Below are 16,228 nucleotides of genomic sequence, written 5' to 3'. Positions count from 1 at the left end.
AAAGCAGATGCTGAGACAGAGTTTAAGGTTCAAGGGATCAACACCTATGAAAAGAAGAGGGAGAAACTAAGACTGGGCAGAGGGGAAGGCAAACTGCAATGTAGGTTCCACAAAGCTTCAGTCAACCTAACAGGGAACTCAAGTAAGAAGTGCTTGTCAGAGTGTCTCACCTTAAGCTGAAATGACCCTGACTTTGTACTTCCTTGTCATTTACTCACTAGATTCACTAGACCACCCAGGAAGGGGTCATGTTGGGTAAGGTGGTTCTCTGCAACTGAGGTAGACCTTGAAGTCACTGCCAGACAGAGGATGTCTGCTAACTGCACTCCCTGCAGCTGAGCAGAAAGTTTTACCTTGAGGAGGGGATGTTGGGGGCCATCTCCATGTCTTCCACACCAATTTGAATCTCAATCTTTCCTGGGCCTCATATCTCACTGTGCACATGTCTACCATGGGGACTATTTCCAAGGGCTCTCTGTTCTAATGTCCCCTTCCTAGTTAAAAATAACAACAACAAAACCAACAACAACATAAAACAGCTTAATCAGTTCAGCTTATCCCAAGTACCTTCTAATCAAATTTTTCTATCTTATTAGTTGCCAGAGTAACAGGCAGTTGGTTGAAGAAAATATGTTCTCACTTTAGAAAATCTGAGGTACTAAGAATATAGTATCAGATTAACATCACCAGGCAGTAGAAGAGCAGCATTCACGATTATGTCTTTATATTCTCATGAAAAGCGTTGCTCTGTAGTATTATCTCTAAGATATTACACAGTCGTGTGGCTTTGGTGATTCCTTCTTTAGCTCTACACAGTGTGTACTCTTACTTCCTGTATCATTTCTGAAAAATGCTATAGGCTTTCCAAATCAGTATTCCTGAGTGTGTGTTACTATGAAATCTTCCTCAGTAGCAGTATTATATTTTAATTTTGACACAAACGATGTGCAAAATGCATTAGCAATTAGATAATATCTGGCTAAGTTAATATGACTATTTTTATAATGAAAATTGATACTTTGGTTTCTTAAACTAAGTGCTCTTATTCTTTTCATGTATTACCTCTTCGTCTGGGTCTGTTAGATAGTTAACATTGTGCTACCATATTTTCAGATATCATGTTTAATTATATTTAAATAATGGTCTGAACATAAAATGAGATCACCTGAGTGTATTAAGTAGCAAGAAAGTGGGAGCATTTCTAGTAAGAGCAAATCTCTCTAGAATGGTATTTTAGGCAAGGATTTCTCTCTTGTTTTTCTTGACTCAAATCTCGTTTAGGCCAATCAATAGACAAATTTAAATTCATCTGGATTTTTTTCTCTCTTAACTTAAAACATAATTAAATTAATTCAGAATTTATCTGTGATACCTTTAATATCGAATACAAAAAAGAAAGTATATTAATTATCAAATATTCTCAAATTGATATAAATCATGCAAATAATTCTGTGCCAAATTTGGAAGCTGAAGAGCTAATTCTTCTGTAAATGTCTTTGACAACATAGTTTATAGATTTTCAAAAGCATTCAAAAAACCAGCCTATACCTTTTCGAGTATGCATGTGAACAGCTATGCACGGCTCTGACTGCAAGCCAGTTTAGATTCTTTCTAAGGATATAAAAATCTTTGTTCTGAGAGAGCAGGCTTCCTACTAATTGTTTCTGGAAAACAAACGAAAAACACATTTCCTTTTTTCAGGACTCTGAAAGCAAAAATTCACTTTAGCTTGTTCAGGTGCTGGATATTTGTCTTGTTTATGTCAGGCACTAGAGGGGAGTGTGGTGTCATAAAAGTACTGCGTTCTGCAACCCACATACATGCTGACATACCCAAATACAGGGAAAAGGTACAGCAAAGAAGAGCTTAGGAAAATATTTTCTCAAGATTGAAATAGGACAACTGTGGTATCCGAAAACCTACTGAGATCTAGTGTTTTACACTAAAATTCTCAATATAGGACTTCGATTACTTTTATGTGACAATAACATTTAAATAACTTGATTTTTATAGCTTTGTTGGTATTTGAAAAAGGATATACGCTCACCGATTTTAAAAAGAAAGTCAATGTCCACAGCCACGCCACCCTGAACACGCCCAGTCTCGTCTGATCTCAGAAGCTAAGCAGGGTCCGGTCTGCTTAGTACTTGGATGGGAAACTACCTAGGAAGAACAAGTGCTGTAGACATTAAAAAAAAAAAAAAGTCAAAAAATATAGAAAAGCACAAAGAAGAAAGTGAATACAACCTGAAATCACATTATATACACCTGTTGTATGGGAGAGGATTCAAATATCTCATTCTCTCTCCACTCATAAAAATATGCATACAATTTTAAATACATGGAATAATACTGTACCTGCTGTTTCTGGAAGAGCACTATTGCAGACAAAGTAGACATGTTTCTGTGGCAGATAACTTGATTCTTGGTAGGAACCATAGTGGTTATGAGTAGGGGGAGCCACAGTGCCTAAGTTTAAATTTCTTCTCTACTCACTATGTGACGTTAGGCAAGTGATTTAATCCTTCTCTGTGTACCTCAGTTTCCTCGTATACAATTAAGTGTTTAAGACAGTACCTGGAACATAATAAGTACTTACTACATTTTAACTAGTGTTCTTAACAAAATACAAGTTTCAAACTGCATAGTAACACTAAAGATTTTTTAAATAGCAAAGTGGCATATTTTTCCAATTAACTTTCATCATGATATTTCAAAACCATTTTTTAAATAAATTATTACTGCTTCTCCATGTCATAATATATACTTTCTCCATTGATGCTAATATTTGTATGCAGCAAATACTCAGTTTGTACTTATTGTTTGATTTACTTCAAGACTTTAACAGAAAGAAGGGAACTACCTTCTTGTGGAGGCCTGTTTACAATATGTTGAACACGAGGTGCCTTTAAGAGAGGCGGTTTTACACGGGCCATCTTTATAAGACATGAGTCCAACTAAAAAAAATCCCTGTTAATTATTAAACCCCAATGTATTATCTGGATACCTGACACTGCAGATTGAGAACAGAGAGTGTTTGTCTCTCAAGACTAAACACCAATAGAAAAATGTAGTTATCAAGGGATTTCAAAAAAACCCCTATACCTTTTCCTCTGATATTTAGTAAAGATAGTGGAGTATATCCTGTTTTGGCTGGCATATCTACTGCCTAACTGGTTTAAACCTCATTTAGGATTCCTGCTTGTTTTAGCATGGTGAAGCTCGGAGTTCACAGAATCCTCCTTTTGGTTATTTCTCTAACAAAGTGTCCGGAGGGCGCAAAACTACTGGCAGACTTTAAAAAATGTGGTGATTTGGAATGTGAAAGTAAGTTTGCTTTTCTTTTTTTTCCTTTCCTCTTAAACTGGGGTGCCGAAATGACATAAAATGTTATTGTGGACATGTGTGATAAAAATGAGCGTTAATATCATTAAGAAATATTGTAGTTACGTAGTTCAGTATTAAAAGAAAATGCTGGAGCCAAGCATTTTGCAATAGTTTTTAATGTAAGTATACACAGGGGCAAAGATCAGTCTGATATGTAAATATATCAGAAATTATACAGGCATTAATCCAGACCTCAAAAACAAACTAATCAACATTTTCACTATTTTTTAAGATAAATATAATTGAATTATATTAGAAAAGATATTAAGCCATTTGATAGTTCTTGATTTATGAAGCCCTGATATTTTTTAGTTTCTATTTCATAATTAGAACTTTCTGATTCTCATGAATTTTCTCAAAATGTTTTTATTTTATACCATCAGGATTTACTGTCAAAACTTTATCAAACATTAATAATTTCTGTGTTCACTTATTGCATAAAAATACTGAAATCGGTGTTAGAAGAATACATTTTTATTTACATCTTTAAATATTAAACTTTATGTTCTACAAAGATAAATTTTATTTTATTGCTTAAGAACTTAATTTATTTTCTGTTATTAGCATTCTGGTACAAAATGAATATATCCTAATATATCATAATTGCTTTTAATAAGTTCTATCTCTGCAGTATGTGACAATTATTTCTGATTTGCAACATGTAAATTAAAAATAGAAAATATTATTAGTGTAAAAAATAATTTACAAGCAAATTTTTTATGAGTAAACATTTTCTTTAACAGTTTGGGTATATAATTTAATATATAGAGGTTTACTAGATGATGTTTTATAATAAGAAAAATAATAATAGTCTTTCTTTCCCTTTTTACAACTTCATTCTAGTTTCCTTAGGGCCAGACACAGAACATGGAATGGGAATATTCAAATTTATAGTATTTTCTAATGTTATTTTAACTTTAATTGCATGACTTAATTAAAAAGTTTTATGTATATCAGTATAATGATAATCGTTAATTTGGTATGTATATTACTGTATGTATTTAATCTATCATATGTGGATATAATCATTCATATTTATTGAAGGCCTATTATATGCTGGGTCTGGGTAGAGGGCTTGTATCCAAGAGGAATAAAATGAAATGTAACGTAAATTTCTTGACCTCCACTGAATAGTGAGACAAGATAAGTCAATATTAAACAGTAAGTACTGATACAACATAAAGTTAATAGGTAATATTGAAGTTCAGAGAAGGAGCAGAGTAAGCAAGACCGATTAGGGATGTCTCATAGAGGAAGTAGGTATGAGTTCATCATGAAGAGAAACTGAAGTGTTTCTAGCCTTAGGAAAGACCAGGAAGAAAAGCTCAGAATACAGAATGTGGATGTTACAGTGAAGAGCAGCTCAGTGCAATTTGGCTCCAACGTTTGTCATCTGCTAGACTGAGATGAGATAATTTACCTCATAGTTCTGTTTTGAGGATTTAATAAAATAAAGATAGGAAAGAGCTTATCATAATGGTTGGAATATATAGGTGCCAGGAAAAACACTAATTATCTTTTTTTCCCTTCCCTATTCACTGGAGAATGATAATGACACATTCCAGGGACAATGGATAGAGGAGACTGACTGTAAAGGAGCAAGAGGAAGTCATTCAAAATAGGATAGGAGGACCAGGTCATGAACAGCCTTGGATACCCAGCCAGAGTTTGAATTGATTCTGTGTGCAGTGGGAAGTCTATGTAGCTTTTTGAGACCATAAATGATATGAAAAAATGAGCATTTGGAAATACATAGAATGGACTGGAAGAGAGCAAATAGAATGGATGGGAGGGCGAGACATAACATTTTAATTTAAATTGTGTTTTTCTTTACAATGTTTACATAGCTTTAATATGCAGAGTCTTAGCCATCAGAGATTACAGAGGACCTGACTGCCGATACCTGAACTTCACTAAGGGAGAAGAGATATCTGTTTATGTTAAACTTGCAGGAGAAAAAGATTTGTGGGCAGGAAGTGTAAGTATCAAGTCTTAAAAACTGAATGCAGAATAAATGGCTAGCTTATACAAGAGTGCCTGCTTTTCATCTCTAAAGGAACTTTAAGAATTTCAAAGAAATATATATACACACACACACACATACACATATATGTATATATGTATATATGTATGTAAATATAAAAATATATATATATATTTATATATAAAACCTTTAACATGTGAAAACAAACAAACAAAAATGGTCTTGTTCAGTGTTGGTCCCAGAATTTCTATAAAGTAGCTTTTGGAAAGGCAGTATGGTTGGGATGGATGACTTACAAGGGCCTTGAAGAAATTATTTTTACATAGTATGAACAATTTTGAACATAGATTTTTATATTTACTGGAAAGACTTTAGAGGTGCCAATGGATATTATGTGACAGTTAGATATTCTCAGCCATCACTTGGTGCTGCTAATGGCCAAGTTTAAGAGACTAGAAAGTTTTAGTTAATCGGATTAGAAGACATTTGTCTTTCTGAGCAAATAAAGGACTGAGTTCTTATTGAACACATCCTCAGAAAAATTAGTAGCCTAGGGAAGCAAGGTATATGAACTTTACATGGAAAAAAAGAACTGAGAGAGTCTTTTATTTGACCTAAAGTCCTATTACACTGAAATTCCTAGAAGTCAGAATCACCTTTCTGAATACATAACATAGGAAAATTAATTATTAATATTTTCAGTTGAAAATAGCTTTGTATCTTTATGCTTTATAATGAAAAGATGCTATGATAAGCAATTTTACTCTGAAGTTGAATAAGCATGACCAACCTTATACATGTATCATTTCCATATTGCATATGTATAAGATCTTTCCCTTGTATAGCCTCTACAATCACTATTTGAAAGAGAAGTTTTATTTGAATCTATCTTGCTTTTTAGCTCAGGGATGTATGACTGAAATGCTGACTGCTGCTGGCCAGAATTGTTTGCCTGGCCTCTGCAAGCCCCAAGATCCCTTACTGCTTATGGTCCCTTAAACATTGCCAGTCTATGTCTTGAACACATTTGTAGGCACCCAGTGCAGCTATAAGAAAATGACATAGGTCTAAGAGGAAAAGAAATTGTTCTTTTTTGTTTACTATGTATGAACATGATAATTCTGCACAAGAGTAGTGTGTAATGTGTGGAGCCAGGGTGAAGTTCCAAACACATTTAGTTTTTTATATTAGGTGTTTGGTCCTGGCACATAACTGTTTAAGGAACCGCACTGTAGAGTTCACCCACAGGCTCTCAGTTTCCAAATAGTTGCAGCAACTGCAGAGCTGGAAGAATCACAATGGTGTAATGGAGCTAGATCAAAAGACCAAAAGAAATATGTTCTTTAAGCCTTGATTGGGATAGGAAATGGGTTGAGAATGGTTGTAAAGCCTTCACATTTAGGGGCCATCCTACATACTCTTAAATTGGAATAAGAAGATCTCTGTTACCAAGGTAACCACAGAAAAGTTGAATGGAATCAAATCCTCCCTGGAGGACTCGTAGATCCTTACTCTCTTGATGAATCTATCTCAGCCATTCAAAGTTGAAAACTTCTACCTGATTTTGACATCTTGAAAATGCTGAATATGTCACCGCTCTATCTAGTTTGGGTATTCCCACCATTCCCTTGCCTTTTGATATCCCAGGTTTACTAGTGTAAATCTGTGATCCACCTGGGCAGGGAAGGTCATTAAGAAACACGAAAAGAAAGAAAATGAGTATACGGGAAGGTTACCCTCCGAAGTTTGAAAAAGTAGCATTTTACAGCTTGGCTCTTTGTTTCCTCAAATTAATGCTGTTCTTTTGAATAACAAAAGGAATATGATTTCACTCACTTTCTTTTAGATGGCAAATGAAAGTCAATATTTGTGATTTGAAATAGATGAAAGCCAAGGACATGGAGCAAAATTAGGTTCAATATTTATTATTGCTTTGATCACTCTTCCTTGTTAATCTTTGTTCTTCATTTTGATAGAAAGAAAAGGACTTTGGATATTTTCCCAGAGATGCAGTCCAGATTGAAGAGGTGTTTATATCTGAGGAAATTCAAATACCAACTAAAGTGAGTAAACTCACCTGGGGTAGTGTAACCTTGGGCTAGATTAGGCTAGTATATACTAGAGACAGTTACTATTTTAAGCACTTGATTCATTTATTCCTCATTTTGGTTATAAATTGAATCTAAAATTTCTTGGCTAAAACAGCTTCTAAAGTATAAGTGCCCATTGGATATGTATCTTGTATAGTGAATACATAAAATAGTTGGTCTGCAAACTCACTTTAGGAATAGTTTGAGTATGTGAATAAAATTAGGTAAGACAAATTCAATGAGAGATAAAAGCCTGACTCAGCCACTTAGTAGCTATGTGGCCTTGTGTGCCTTAATTTTCTCATCTGTAAAATAAAGGCTATGATTATCATATTGTGCTACCTCATAAATTTACTGAGGAAAATATAACCATATGTAATGTACATAGAACAGCACTTAGTAAGTGTTATGTGTTAGATATCATTACCAATGTTATTGTTCTATTGAGACAAACTTTATTTTCCATCACACTCTCATTAAGAAAAATAATATATAAAAAAAGAAAAATAATACACATGGAAACACTTTGAAATGGAACTGTGGTTGCCATCCCAGAGGAACTGCTTTGTATGCATGCCTTATGCTTCAAACCTTTGGAATGTTAAAACAGGGCAAAATAACCTTTGGACTGGGCCTAAAGCAACATTGTGTCCCAAAGAACTGTTTGTAAGGATAACAAGAAAGCAGATATTATGACTACAGGACTGAGAACTAAAAATACTGTTTAGAATTAGCATCACCATGTTAGCTTATCTGCACCAATAGAAATGCTTTCCTTCTATTGATATGTGATTGTCCCCTTGCCTTTCTCATAAATATCCCTTGCCTTTGTCTCCTAATCAGAGCACTATTTGGGTTTCTGCCTGAACCAGTGATTCCCAAATAGCTATTCTTTTTTATTTCAAATAAATGCTTGTTGCCTCTCACTTTGAAAAGCCTTTTATTTTTCAGTTAACACTCTCTAGGTCTCAGATCTGTACAATCTGTTTTGCTATTGAAGTTTTAAATAAGCTTGATAATGTTGGGCTTGATAATGAGAAAGGAAATCAAAAGGTTACTTTTTAATATGTGAACCTGATTAGCTCATTTAATTCAGATTCCAGGTTAGCCAATTTACCTTAAATAAGATCAGTGTGACGTGAGTTAAGCAAACTATCTATTATCTGGCTCTTTGCCAACACAAACTCTGGGATTAACTGCCCATTTACTGTATAATTACTGGCCCTGTTAGTTCTAGCTCCAAAATACCTCTGGAGTATATTGTATTCTCACCACTTTCCATCTCCCGATAGCCCTAATTCAAGGCATAATAATCTCTTAATTAGAATGCTGACTACAAAAGTCTTCTAACTGATCTCCTTACCTCTGCTTATTCCCTTTCCCAATTCATTCTCTGAACATTAATGAATCTTATAGAAACAAAAACGAGAAAAGTCAGATCATGTCGTTCTTTTGATTTAAAGCCATTTAATGACTTTTCACTGAACCTGGAATCAAGCTCTGACTCCTTACCCTGGTGCTACATGATCTGCTCTTGCCCTTCTTGCTGACTCTGTCTTATGCCACTCTCCCCTCACTCACTATGCTCCTGGCCACCCTGGCCTGTTGACTGTTCTTAGAACACGCCAAGCTGTCTCCCAGCTGAGAGACCCAAACAGGCTGTTCCCTCTGATTGGAATGCTTTCCTCAAGTTTTTCACTTGGCTAGTTCCTTGTAATCTCTTAGGTCACAGCTTAAACATCAGTGCCACAGAGAGGCCTTCTACAGTGATTCTTATGGAATTACTGCTTCTTAATCACAGCTTCCTATTTATTTCTTCCATAGCAGTTATCACAACTTATAATTACTTTTCTTCTATGGTTTACTATAGAATTCCAGCACCTATCACAGTGTAGAGCACACAGTAAACACACAGTAGCCCCAAATTCTTAGGTCAAGTTCCCTGGGAATTAGACTCTGAGATGGACCTTTGCATCCAAGAAGTTTACTGGGGAGTCCTCTTGGGAATAATAGCACCTGTGAAGGAGCAAAAGAAAAGGCAAGATGGGGCAGAGAAGCTGAACTGTGATGCAATTGCACCAAAGGTCTCAATTGATTTTATAAAGAACTCTGAAGGTGGAATATCCTTTCAGGGTTGTCTGGAATAGAGGCAAGAGGTTGGAGCTTTTTACCCTTGCATTTCTGGCTCATCTGGAGTAGTGTAACCTTGGGCTAGGTTAGGCTAGTGTATACTAGAGATAGTTACTATTCTGAGCACTTGATTCATGAATCCTCAAAACACCCTATAAGGTAGGTGTTGTCATTCTCATTTTACAGATGACAAGACTGAGGCACAGAAAGTTCATATAATTCACTCAAGGTCACAGAACTAGTAAATGGCAGAGTCAGGATTTGAATCTAGAGAGTTTGGCTCCAGAAGTCTATTCTTAATCACTGTAATGCAGTGCCAAAAACATATTGTAAAATTGCAATTCTGAAGTTCCTTTTTAAAAATTCTGAAAATTATTCTCGTTTAATAATGGTGATATCCAAAGAGCAGTGCATAACAGTGCATATCACTGTTCGATACCTTCAGATTAAAAAAATAATAATATTAGCTTTACTGTTTTTATTCTTGATGATTTGGTTGTTCTGTGAGATAAGCAAGAGTATCCCTACCTCCATCGACTATATGCAATATCTCTAAAATAAATCTAAATATCTTAGGACAACTTTTAACCAGCCTTCATGCTTTAGAGTCTCTAGTCTGTTTTAGCTGTGATCATATGCTGTGAAATTCCATTCCCTCAAATTACCACATAGCTACATGTGCACAAGTAGAAGGAGCAAGATTTTATGGATACGCATGCCTATTCATCAGAGTTTATTTGCAGAAAATACTCAAAGACTTTATTGTCTCTGCTTCTTAAATTCTTCAACTATTTGATAACAATTAATCCTAATGTAAAAGGATTTTTGTTTAAGTTTATATCATTAATCTGAGAAGTCAGTTATGATATAAGTGTCTGAAATTAGGAGATCCGATTTTAGGTTTTGCTCTGTTTTTGAGCTAGTTGTGTGGTCTTGGGAAAATCATAGTCATACATTTTAAATAATTTAGGGAGACACAAGAATTTTTAATATATTAATGTTAATCATAATTTTTTTTCTTTTAGGAATCTGATTTTCTTTGTCTTCTTGGAGTAAGCTACACATTTGAAAATGAAGATAGTGAGTTAAAAAGTGATAATGGTGAAAATATATATCCATATGAAGAAGATAAAGACCAAAAATCTAGTATATATGAAAACGATTTTCTGACAGAACCTGGATCTTTTTCAACATCTGAAAGTATTGGGTTTGAAGACCAATTTCCAGTGTCAGAGTCCCCTGAAGATATCAGAAGAAATAGTGAATCATCAAACTGGGAAGGAATAGAAGCTGGAAATGTGAAACAGGATCCTATTCCAGGGGTGGATTATGTCCCACCACCCTCAACTGTGCCTGAAGTGAAAGGATGGTTTGGATTTGGAAAGGAACAAGCCGAAGAGAAGACTGTTGAATCAATTATTGAACCTCTACAAAAAAGTTCATTTCAAAGTAGAAAAATAGCAGAAGATGAAAATGACTTAGAGGAATTAAATAATATTGAGTCCCAAACAGAACATAAGAAAGAACCTGAATCGGAATTCAATTCAGTGCCTAAGAAACAGTCTGAAGTGTCCGAGTCAGAGCACATTCTCAGTCCTCAAGCCACTGGTTGGTTTGGCAGTGGATTTACAAGTTATTTAGGTTTTGGAGGTGACGATACAGGGCTTGAATTATTGCCCAAAGAAAGCAATACACCACTACAAAATGTTCCTAATTCTGTATCATCTGAGGAAGAATCCACGGTTCCACGTACAGAAATATTAACAGAAAAAGAAGACACAATCACTAATGCGAGCTCAGTTCTCAAACCAAGTTGGTTTGATTTTGGTTTTAATATGCTAGGTTTTGCATATGCCAATGAAGATAAAATTATAACAGATGATGGAAAAAATGAAAAAGAAGGTGAAGGAGATAAACATGAATATCCTTCAACAAGTGAATTTCACCCTAATAAGGAACAAGAAATAAAATCAATAAAAATTATGGAAACCGAAAATCAATTAGGTAAGGAAAAAGTCTTAGAGAAAACAGATGATTCTGATACCTTACCATATTTTAATGATTTCTTATGTAATTTTGACAGTCCTTGGAACTTCCAAAAGGAAACAGAATTGCCATTTCCTAAACATATACTGGATAAGAATAATATAGTTGAAAATGATGAAACAGAAGAATTTTCAGTTGAAAATGGTCCCATAGCTAATATGAAACTTAGAATGTCAAAAAGCAGATACAGTCAATCAGGCTGGTATAAAAATATCTATATTTTTTAGACATAATTTATATTTATAAGTATAAATAAGGTAAGTAGTTTTATAAATACAAAAAGTTTAGGAACCCATGTTCTCAAAATACTCAATAATCAACAACTTTATTAGTTGTCCTTTTTATCAATTTCTGGTTTACTCTAGGACTTAGATCTTAATATTATAAAATAAAATTTCATGGGAAAAATAATGATTGGAAATATATGGATGTTCCAGGAAGTTCCTAAAGAATTTTACAATAAATTTCTATTTTTGTTAAAGTAATATATATAAACAGTTTTTAAAATATAAAGTGTTAAAGCTTTTTTTTTTGAGTCATTTTATTTATTAAGCACAGTTTGAAACATTGAAGTTCTTAGTATTATGTCCAATGCTCACAACCATAAAGGAGAATTAGTTTGGTTTCGCTTAAGCTATTAAACTCGCAAACACCATGCTGACTTTTCATGCTTTAGATTTCTAGCTGTTGGTATAGAGAAAGGCTTCTCAATCTCAGCTCTACTTACATTTTGGGCCAGATAATTCTTTACTGTGGGAGACTGTCCTGTGTTGTTGGGGGAATAAATCTTTTGCTCTATACCCTCCTAAGTTCAATGACTGGGACTTGCAAATCAAACTGAGAAAAATGAAAGTTTAATTATATACATCCACCCAGGAGTTTTACAAAGAAATGAGACTTTTTCTTTTTCTTTTTTTTTAACCAAAGGAAACTGTTCCTCTGTCCATCTCTACTCCCACCTCTGTCCCGGGGACAATTCTTTCTTTTTTTTTTTTAAGCAAATTTCTTTTAGTACTTACTTCTGTTTTCTAAATGAAATCTTTATATTGTTCAGCTTCGAATAATCTATTTTAGATGATGTCCATTGACTTCCTACTCTGGTAGATGAGAGTTTTGCTCATTGACACTCACTTTTTAGCTCATTTACACCTTCCCACTACTGTTGTTGTTGTTGTTAAGAAATTTAAACTAAGAAAAACTTCAATAATTCAAAATAATTTTCATTCCTAAATGACAATTTATTCTAAGGTCTGTACCCCTTCACTACCACCCTTAATAAGAAAAACTATAACTAAGGTTTTCTTTATGTGTACAAGATAATAAGGAAATTCAAGTTTTCAACCTTCTCTTTTGAGTTTTCCAATTCTAAGAGCTCAACAGAGAGCAACAGAAGAGAAAAAGTATCAGAAGATACTTCTAGATCTAGATGTCCAGGATCTAGCAACTTCTATAATTAAAAATATGTGGATTATATTTTAAGTAAAGAATTATATAACATCACTTTCCTACATCTCCATGACGGACAGATTAGAAACTCAGCAAATATTTGCCAGTAATACAGAGACAAATGACTCTTAGAATGACAGAAAATCTTTCACAAGAAGAGATCAACAATGTTGCACGCTTAGAAGGAAACACATTTCCATTAGAATGAGTTGATTTCCTTGAATTTCCAGAACTATCTCATTTGTTAATATTCTCCAAAATGTGAGATCTTTAGATTCTAACCCATGTTTTTTTGAGATATGTGTAGGTATGACGTGTTTCATGACTAAAAACGTTAGAAAACGAAATTGTCAAAGACGAAAGAGTAAAAGTATTTTGTTTTAAACTTGTTAGATCCTAAAGGAATATTGTGAAAAAAGTAGATAAGAGTAACTGAAAAGAAGAAGACTAAAACAAAGCAAAATAATATCAGGTCCAGAAATACAGAAGATTCAAAATATAAATATATAAAAATATTTTAGAGCATATTTATAGGAACACCAGGACAACCTGTATATCATTTTAGTAGAATTTATCATTTCATGATGCTGGGAGAATATCCAGATATGAAAAATTTGGTGAACGTTCAAATGAGAATTGAATATTTATGCAATTAAAATTAGTTTTGAGGAATTTTATTATTAAAATATTCAGAAATTCTTTTGTTTCAGAAAAAAGATATGTTATACTATATAAACAAAGTGGATTATTCCAAAACATTAGAATATTAATTAAACAAAAAACAGCCTGGGGTCATGCAAAATTTGTTTTAAAAAAAGATTACTAAAAGAGGGATTCGGATAAAGCCATAGGCTCTATTTTCTGGATACTGAGAAATAGCTAACACAGCCAATATATTCAGATAATTTCCACAATTCTTTTAATTATAAAGAGCCTATAAGAAAAAATGAATCACTGATTGTGAATCAATATTTGTAAAAGGCTGAGATTTGCGATAACCACATTTACAGAAAAACTAATATACTGATATAAAAACTTACAAAAAAGATATATTAGGGAACAGTTATTTGTATTAAAATGTTAATAACTATTTTACAAAAGGATTCTAATTGAGCATATTTATATAGTGAATTTACCAAGTACCATTAAATGTGAAAAATTATTCATTATTTTATTTGACTTAAACTTTTGTTTAAAAACAATTGTAAGAAAAGCATATCTATAATTAATGTAAATCGTAAAGTTTAGGTTTAAGTCAGGTGAAAATAATATCTCTCTGTAATTAAATAGCATATCTATAATTAATGTAAATCGTAAAGTTTACGATTTACTTTATCAGAGAACTTTATCGATTTACTTTATCAGGTGAAAATAATCTCTCTCTGTAATTAAAGAGAAAAATATTACAGGAAATATTTTTCTTAACATGTATGTTTACTTCAAATGCATTTGAAGACAATATTTAAAAAAACTAATATAGTTATATTAAATTAGAATATAATTAATTATTGAATAAGCCTTTTTTACCTCTACTGCCATTAAAGAGCATAGTAGATCACTATTTGAGTCCTGTGTTCACAACAGTCCTGTTGTATTCAGACTCCCAAGTTGTTGCTTGTTTTTAACTTTAATGTCCACAAGTGGTATCATTAAATTACCGATAAATGTTTGCTTACTTGGGACTTTCATCTTTTAAACAATGCTAAGTAAGTGACAACATCAAAGTGCTTTGTTAAATTCATTACTCAAAGAACAAAATTTGACATTGTGTAATTCACTTACAACTCTTTAATATTGTTTTTGAGGACTGCACTGATACTTTTCTCTCCTTGTCTTAAAAAGTAACTGAGAAGTAAATCCCAGAGTTTAGTTGAATACTATACTTCAGGCTAGAACTGGTTAGAACCTTTTAAAAAAAATCCTGTTTGATTAGTTAATTCAATCAAAAACAATCGGTTGAAACTATGTTTGAAAATTGAATTGCCTTAGAACAAACTGATGGCTATTTAACATGGCATGCACATAAATATATGATGCAACATTACAAACATGGTGAAGTTTGACGTTTCAAATTAAAAAATTTATAATTAATCTTGTGGAAAGGTAATCCTTTTTAAATGAAGGTTCTCAAGATATTTAAATTTTCATTCTAAATTTGAACACAGGTATAATATCAGTTTAAAGTATAAATCATTTAAATATTTAGTATGCAGCATAAAAGCAGTAAAATCAGGAATGTTTTATTTAAAACTCTATCGATCTTGTTTTATTGAAATGCAAAATAAAACTTATATTTTCCTTAAAGTAATGATCATGTTTTCAGTTGGATAATATGCATTTTTATCTCACAATATAGAATTATTTGACATCTTTTAAAAAGCAGTGATAACCTTTGTAATTTCTTGAGTTCCATTTCAAAAGTTAATGACACTCTCATCTTGCTGAAGCAATATGTAAATTTAATGAGGTCATCAAATTAAGGAAACATCAATCTCATGTGAAGTTTTGTCTTTGCCAGACACATTCATAGCATAGAAATGAAATTCAAAATACAATTTAGTATTAATTTTAACTCGATTTCTCAGCACAGCCTTATGCTGTTATTGGGTCTGAAAGAGAAAATTAGCATATACCTGTATATATTCATAGCAGTATTTTACAAATAGTTGAATGAGAATCTCTTATAATTGTTATTTTTATATTCTATTTGTAATATCGGTATTTTCCTTCTACTAAGCCAACACGATCTTTTCTTGATAATTTCTAAAATAAATGAATAATTCCTAAAATAATTTAAATAATGATGTCAAGAATATATTTTGAGAGCTTGTACGGAGGTTCTAGCAGGGGAGCTCAGCCACTCTATACCCTTGACCGAAGAACAGTGCTCTCCACTATCGGGGAAGGTCGTCCTCTTCGACCGAGCGCGCAGCTTAGGCAGGGACGCACATGGATGGTGAGGGAAGAAGGAGACACCCGCCTAGCTAGCCAGATAGAGTATATTTTGGACTTATGTTATCTATATTTGCTTTACACAACACTCCAGTAAATTAGCAAATAACATAATATACTTTAAAATATAAAAATCGTATTGGGGCTAACCAGTAAGGATTGCTTTCAATCATCCTCCTCCAAAATTTTCATT

The 16,228-nt window shown here is 33.1% G+C and overlaps 1 protein-coding gene across 4 annotated transcripts in view; it reads left to right on the top strand.

Moving 5' to 3' along the window:
• The first annotated feature begins 3,028 nt into the window (after positions 1-3,028).
• MIA2 (melanoma inhibitory activity 2) overlaps positions 3,029-16,228 on the top strand; it is an 80,579-nt gene continuing 67,379 nt past the window's right edge. For 3 of the 4 annotated variants that reach the window (XM_015590617.2, XM_015590616.2, XM_015590615.2), the window contains exons 1-4: positions 3,031-3,327; positions 5,235-5,365; positions 7,348-7,434; positions 10,617-11,595. In XM_015590617.2, the coding sequence (XP_015446103.1) occupies positions 3,213-3,327; positions 5,235-5,365; positions 7,348-7,434; positions 10,617-11,595 (1,312 nt within the window). In that variant the 5' untranslated portion in view covers positions 3,031-3,212. Of the gene's footprint in view, positions 3,328-5,234; positions 5,366-7,347; positions 7,435-10,616; positions 11,596-16,228 lie in introns of all 4 variants that reach the window. The other variant, XM_025047933.1, reaches the window with a different exon arrangement.

Source organism: Pteropus alecto, unplaced genomic scaffold (assembly GCF_000325575.1).
Source record: "Pteropus alecto unplaced genomic scaffold, ASM32557v1 scaffold104, whole genome shotgun sequence".
NCBI classification, from domain to species: domain Eukaryota; kingdom Metazoa; phylum Chordata; class Mammalia; order Chiroptera; family Pteropodidae; genus Pteropus; species Pteropus alecto.
This window is presented reverse-complemented; position numbering and strand designations above follow the sequence as displayed.